Here is a 7,480-nt window from a genome sequence, read left to right as displayed (position 1 = left end):
TATGTATCATTGCATATTATAACTAACAAGTCACTACACATAGTATGAGCAGTTCAGCTAATAGTTGACCAATGTAGCAGATAGCAATTGCTTCCATTTACAAATATCATCACTTCACAATTCACAAATACGTGACGAGCAATCTATTCTAAACTCAGAAGGGCGCCCTCATTATAAATTAAGCATGCCAGATTATCTCTAATCAAAAGTTATATAATATATGAAGTTAACAAGTAAATGTGTTTTTGTTTATATATATATATATATATATATATATATATATATATATTGTATAAAGATATCAATGATTGTAAGTAAATTTTGCAGACAAATAGAGAATCCTTTGCACCTTGGTCCTAGATATGATTTTCAATTGGGCAGCAACTCAAAACAGCTTCCATTCCCATGTGTAGATCAAGGAGAAGCATCAAATGAGTGACAGCTAAATGAGAGTGGAGTCAAATGAACAGGGTGATAATATAATAAGTCCAGTATATTTCCAGCATAACATAAAAAAGGTTTCAAATATACACAACCATCTCGCGGATATATTAAAAACAAAACACACAAAAAGAGGCAATCTACAATCTGTAGTAAAACAGATACACAAACAAGCAAGCAACAAAATTGCAGCAACGCATTCTGCTAAACCCAAAATTAGAGAAGAATGCCCATCATTTCAAAATCACCGGTTTGGAGTTAAGTTCAAGTCTTGCCAGAGAAAGGCCCTGCCTGGACCATGAAAAAGGAAATAGTGACAGGCCTCCATGATAAAAATCATACCAATCAACAAATGAAGGGGTGACCAAATCAAATGAGATCAGCTACATTGGCCGGCAGCTCCTCAACCATCACATTATAGAACTTTTGGATGTCAAGCAGCATCCTTTCATCATCACTGGTCACAAAATTGATAGCAACACCCTTTCTCCCAAACCGACCACTACGACCAATTCGATGGAGATAGTTCTCTGGCTGAGTTGGCAGATCATAATTTATAACAAGTGAGACTTGTTGGACGTCGATTCCACGGGCCAAAAGATCTGTGGTGATAAGAACACGGGAGGACCCAGAGCGGAATTCCCTCATGATGATATCCCTTGTGTTTTGGTCCATATCTCCGTGGGTGGCTGAAACTGTGTGATCACGATTCCGCATTTTGTCTGTCAGCCAGTCTACCTTGCGTCTAGTGTTCACAAAGATAACACTCTGGGTGATTGCCAAAGTTTCATAAAGATCACATAGTGTTTCTAGCTTCCATTCCTCCTTGTCTACATTGACAAAAAACTGCTTGATCCCCTCCAGAGTAAGCTCATCACGTTTTACAAGAATCCTCACAGGTTTGTTCATAAACTTCCTAGTGATTTCCAGCGCTTCTGGAGGCATTGTGGCAGAGAATACCCCAACCTGAATCTTAGGAGGCAGTAGCTGAAAAATATCATAGATCTGAAAAGTTGAAAAAAAAGGCAATTTGAGAAGGATACACTTTATGAACCAACCAAAAGGCAGATAAAGTTGCAGCTATTTTCTAATTCTCATGTGCATGCTACCGATGAAGACTGCAAACCATAACATACAGTTTTCAAAATGGCAAGTATTTAAATCTTCCTGTCCTTAATGACATTAAACAAGTAAGCACTTAGCGAAAAAAATATTTTTTTCAAATAATAGCTCAACGTGATTTTTTTTTTCAAATTTTCATAGAGATGAAAAAAGGATATATAAAAGAAAAGGAAGCCAAGAGACTGAAAACATGATTTTTCATTTCCCCTATTCTTTCAGGTGCAAAATCTAGTCAAATGTAACTTACGCCTTTAACAGGCTAATATATTGTTTGACTGACATACCATGACTAACAACTTAAAAGGTAGCAATTATAATCATTATCTATACATTTGGTTAAAATTCAAATAAAATACCAAGGCAGAATCTTATTCCATAGCAATAAATCCACAGAATGAAGCAAATTAAAGAAAGCAACATCAGTAAATGAGATAACCTGATCCTTAAAACCTCGAGAGAGCATCTCATCTGCCTCATCCAATACAAACATCTTGATGTAATCAGGGCGCAAAGATTGTCTGCGCAGCATGTCAAATACACGACCAGGAGTACCAACAACTACATGAACCCCACTTGAAAGGATGCGTTGATCTTCACGAACACTGGTCCCACCAACACAAGCATGAACCTTGACACCTAGATAGTCCCCTAGGGCTCGCATGACCTTCTCAATTTGTTGTGCAAGTTCACGAGTAGGTGCAAGAACTAGTGCCTGGCACTCAACTAAGCTGTAATCAAGCTGCTGCAAAACTCCAGAGCAAAAGGTAGCAGTTTTTCCAGTTCCAGATTGTGCTTGCTGGATTACATCAAGCCCCTTGCAGAAAGGAACAATCCCCCTTTGCTGAATGGCAGAGGGTTTCTCAAAACCTTATCAGAAGTAATCATATAAATGCTCAGTTATCAATAACATAAAACAATGATAATAATCAAAACAGAAAGTGCAGCAAGCATTCAAGATTCTTAAGAAAATTACATTTTGACTATAAATTAATCTCATTCGATGCAGATATAATCAATAGAAAGTGTAACCAAAACTCTTAAACAATACTCAAGATTTAAAATTATATTACATTCAAAAATTGATGTACATACCGTATGCATAAATACCCCTCAAAAGGTTCTCCTGCAATCCCATAGCATCAAAGCTTTCACAAACTTCGTCATAAGAAGTAAAAAACTCTTGCCCATCAGGTCCAAGTCTGGTCATCAACACATGAAACCCAAAATAAGTATATAATTATATGCATGAGTGCATCACAGGTGGGCATTGCCTATGAAACAATAAGATGGAATCACAAATACACAGAAGAAACAAACATGTTAAAGCAATAACATCTCTACTAAGCAAGCATCTAAAGAAAGGGAAAACCTACAACTCGTTCATCTTAGCATCATATTGACGACCATCGAATACTGATCCTTCCGGTGCCTGCCCAGCCATGATTTCAAACTGCAAATAAAAATAGACATCAACTTATTTCACAAACCACAGATCAAAGTTTAGACACTGATCTTCCACGAATTTTAATTTTTTTCAACTTCAAATACAGAAAAAAAAAATTAAATAATCTGATACAGTGGACTGAACAAACAAAAGTAGAGACCAATGGTCCTTTTGTTTCACGCACACACAGACAAAAGTTAAACAACCAAATTAGTTATATCACTCTCAGTTACTTATGGAAGATGTGAATTCTGAAGTATTTTTTTTTCAAAGAATTTTCACACCAGATAATAATCCGATCGGAGCAAAAGAGGGACAATAATCTACACCATAAAAAAGAAATCTGAATAACAGCTAAGTAACGACATCAAACCTTCGAGGACGATGAAAAAAAGTTGGAATTACGAAATTGAGTCTGTGAGAGGGAATTGTGGAATTAGGGTTTCCTAATATCGAAGGGGATGGCGGTGGCTTGGGGACAAAGATGTATCAAAGATGACGCCGGGGAGTGTCAAATTGGATTTGCTTTCTTATTTCAATGGACTTCTAAGATTTTGTTTTAGATTTTTTTTATCGATTTTACCCCTGATGCTTTCGTTTAATTGCAGCTTGATGCACAATGTTACAGCGTCCCCAGATACCCTCAGAGTAAAACGTTCCTCTGCTCTAATAGGAAAAAATTGAAAAAAGTCAAAGGTTGTATTGTGTGTCCATTTACTATCAGTAGAAGGTTTAAATACATAGAAATTGAAACAAATGCAAAAAAAAATAAAAAAAGATAAACATACCAAATAAGATTAACAAGAATAATATGAACGGTCAAATAAATTCTTAGTTTAGAAGGAAACCAAACAATTTAAATTTGTATGTTTATTTTAAAAAAAAGATATATTTAGATATTTATGATATACATTCATTTTCAAAGATTAGGAATACAAAATTATGTCAAATTTTGTTAGAATTTCAAAAATATATTAAGATTTGAGATTAAAATTTGAGAAAGATATATTTTGTATCCAGAGTGAAAATTGATATTTTCGGTAGTTATTTACTGGATCAAACAAGCTTAAATTGATTAAATCAATTTAATTTGTAAATTGTATTATTATGATTTTTGTGTTAAGTTGAAAAACAAAAGTTATTCATATGCATAATTTATATCTATTTTGTAACTGATTTTATAATATATATATATATATATATATATATATATATATATATATATTATTCTGTTATTATCTCGTTTTTATGAATATAAATTATTTTATTATTTAAAATTTATAATTATATTTAATTTAATTTATTATATAGAATAAAATTATGAAAATATTTATTTTTAACTACTTCTGATGAATATATTTTTAAAATATAACTATTTTGATAAAAAATAACTTTTATTCTTTTTATTATAATAAAATGGTGGATACATAATGGTAATAATAAAATAATATTAAAAAGGCAGAATTATATATTGATTATAATAAAAATGTTAGGATATTAATATAATCTGTGATGGATGTACAATTATGATTCGAAACTTTTTTTTTTCTCTCTCCTCCACTTTTGCCTGCATAATTAAAGTGCCAGATTTTAAAATTGCATATTATTGAATACACAAGGGTTACCTATCCGGTTAGACATACAAATGATAATTTTTAACTAAGTAATAATATATTTTTTAATGTGTTTCCATAATATATTTCTTCTCTTTCATAATTATATTGAATTCGATTTTAATAATGACTGGAAAAAAAAATTAAAAACTATTGTAAGAAGTAAAATTTTCAAAAACATTGTTAATATATGCTCTTGAAATCAAATAAATCATTTTAACTTAAGATAATGTTCAATAATGAGGTTCTAAAGAAATGTCATATTTTGTTGACTATGATTGGTAAAGTAAAAATAATAATGGCATTCAAATGAAATTCAACTTTATAATTAAAATTTTTATCTTTATAATAATTAAGGTTCTTATTAAATATATTAAGATATGTGAATGATAGAGTATAAATAATTAAAATAAACCAAAGAATTTAGGTTTCAATGAAAAAATATATATCTTGTTGAGTAAATATCTATATCTATATCTACATATAAATTTATATATATTCCTCTTTTTAGTTTTACTCCTTAATTTTGTTAAAATTTAAATTAATTATTTTGTCAATATTTTATGTAAGAACCTAAAAATGTATAAATAATTATATTAAAAGAGTGAGGTGAAAAACTGAATTAAGTTAAAGGGAGGGATTTTTATTAAAAAGGAAACAATTTTATAGCTTTTGCTAGACTTTTAGAAAAACGCACTGAGCTCATTTTTTTGAAAGCGTTCTTCTTTCTAGAAAACTTCTTTTCATCTTCTCTATCTTTTCTATAGTCTCCACTCTAAATATTCCATTGCATCTTTGAAAATTAATCATGTCTAAAATAAATCACGTCGAGAGCTTCGCAACCATCCGATTAGATTTTCGTTCTTCACTGGTAAGTATGCTCTACTCTTTTCCTCCGTTGTTTGGAACCTATGGCAAGTGGTATGTGCTTAGTGTTCCATTCTTTCCATTTTCTTCTGTTCATTCCAGCTCTAAGAGCTGTTTTCTACCACCAATGTGGTAACTTGTAGGTCCTGTTGTGTCCTAGTTGTGTAGGGGCACCGTAGAAGCGTTTTGGTGAGCTAATTTGTGCTTGGAATCAAGGTAAAGAGAGTTAGTTGCTTTAGGATTGAATCTGTTTTAGTATATGTATGACGGTTGAATTCGAAAATAATGTGTTGTTTGGAATGCAATTTTTTTACTGTTTTACTTATCTGGTTTGGTGCTAATTGGACTGAGTAATTGAGAGCCTATGATTGATTTTCTGTGGAGTGTTTTGATGAGTTTAATGGTTGTAATTTGGACTGTTAGGAGGCACTTGGGGTGGAAATTATGTGCTAGCATTGTTAGATGAGAAAATGGTTACTAGAGTAGTATTTTAGGTCAAAAGAGAGGAAATGAGGTAGTGATTTTTAGCTTCAGGAGTCCTAAGCGTATTCGGGCAGTTTGGCTAACTTGGGTAAGTCAATTGAAACTGGTTAGAGTCATAAAACTGAGAAAAGTCAGGTTCTAAATGGTAGAAGTGAATTGGGTCTTTAGGATGATTAAATTAGTGTTTTTGAGTAACTGAGGTCTAGGGTGTAAGTGGGCAATGGAGACAGTTTAATTAAGTCATTTGAGACTTGTTAGAAGTGCTAAATTGGCTAAAAACACATTCTAAGTTGTAAATTCAATTTTTGACCTCTAGGTTGATGAAATTGAGATTTTAGAGAGTAATTTGGTGCATAATCACTTTGTAATGATGTTGTGGATGTCTAGAATCATTTAGACAAGTCAAATTATGTATATAAGATGTTTTAGGAGGGTTAGAAGTTGGGGAAAAGGTCTAGGATGAGTTCCGGGAAGTTGGGTTGCATAAATCTGCAGATTATGCAGTTTCGCATAGCTCATAGGGTGTGCTATGCGAATTTCGCTGGAAGGTTTCCCCCTGCAGGTCAATTCGCCTAGCGCACAGGGGGGTGCACCGTGCGAAATTTGCTAATTTCGCCTTGCGCCCTAGTGCGTTGTGCGACCAAGTTCAGTGAGTTTCGCACTTTTCTTCTTCTGTTTGAGATGTTTGATGTTGTTTCACTGTCAGGGTGTATGTATGTCTATATATTTGAATTGTGTGGCTTGAAATAATATGACTGTGAATTAAAATGATGAAATTGAGTGTGAATTGGACATTTCAGGGTGATACGATTAAGAGTGATTAGAGAAGTGTTTGTTATTCTGTATAACTGTATAAAGCTTGAAATGATGTGTCTATCCCTACACTCAAAGCACTGTTCATGCTCAAATAGAGAAGAATAATGCGAGTGGTGAGAGTAGAGGGAGGTTCCTGTCTATAGTTTTAGAGTTTAGACATAGACTGGTGTGAGGATTTACCTTGCATAGTCTTGGGAAGAGCCAGCTGAACTATGCAAGTGCGCAGATGACCAATAGTCCGACAGTTATACCAATCCGGATGAGTTGTGTTGAGTAGTTGATGCATGGTTTAAATGTTATGCTTTGATTGTTCTTTTCATATGTAATTAAGCATGATGACATTAATTGTGATGCATGTATATTGTTTGTTTACCTAGTTCACCCTTGCTTTCTTGTTGTGTGTTGCCTGTGTATGTTTTCCTTTGCGATGATTATCCACTTGGATGTGAGCAGCTGTTGTTGAGGAGGTCCCCATGGAGCAAGAGTTGGAGGATGCTGATGCTGCAACTTAGTTTATTAGGATTTCTATATTTCAATTGAAGTCATTCTGAAATACTCTGATATTTGTATCACTTTGATGTACTCTTTATATCTAAGTTTATGTTTAGATCTTTTACTTAAGGTTTAAATTCTGGTTTTTCTTGGATGATCATAAACTTTAAAACTTATTTGCAAGTCTATATCTAAACTGTTG

At 33.0% G+C, this 7,480-nt stretch overlaps 1 protein-coding gene across 1 annotated transcript; it reads right to left on the bottom strand.

Moving 5' to 3' along the window:
• Positions 1–458: 458 nt before the first annotated feature.
• LOC106762364 (eukaryotic initiation factor 4A-10) lies at positions 459–3,590 on the bottom strand. The gene is made up of 5 exons (XM_014646236.2): positions 3,381–3,590; positions 2,937–3,013; positions 2,656–2,762; positions 2,000–2,430; positions 459–1,446 (listed from the first exon to the last, which is right to left on the bottom strand). Exons 2-5 carry the CDS (start codon positions 3,002–3,004, stop codon positions 811–813), a joined length of 1,242 nt encoding a protein of 413 aa, XP_014501722.1. The 5' UTR covers positions 3,005–3,013; positions 3,381–3,590; the 3' UTR covers positions 459–810.
• Between the last annotated feature and the right edge of the window lie 3,890 nt (positions 3,591–7,480).

The sequence above is a fragment of the Vigna radiata genome, chromosome 5, assembly GCF_000741045.1.
Source record: "Vigna radiata var. radiata cultivar VC1973A chromosome 5, Vradiata_ver6, whole genome shotgun sequence".
In the NCBI taxonomy this organism is placed as follows: domain Eukaryota; kingdom Viridiplantae; phylum Streptophyta; class Magnoliopsida; order Fabales; family Fabaceae; genus Vigna; species Vigna radiata.
This window is presented reverse-complemented; position numbering and strand designations above follow the sequence as displayed.

Bases quoted from the DNA above. Each gene is read 5' to 3' on its own strand.
- LOC106762364 (XM_014646236.2), bottom strand. From the start codon at position 3,004: ATGGCTGGGCAGGCACCGGAAGGATCAGTATTCGATGGTCGTCAATAT. The intron at 2,763-2,936 runs GTAGGTTTTCCC...GTTGATGACCAG, and splicing joins GATGCTAAGATGAACGAGTT to ACTTGGACCTGATGGGCAAG. The intron at 1,447-1,999 runs GTTATCTCATTT...TCAACTTTTCAG, and splicing joins CTCGAGGTTTTAAGGATCAG to ATCTATGATATTTTTCAGCT.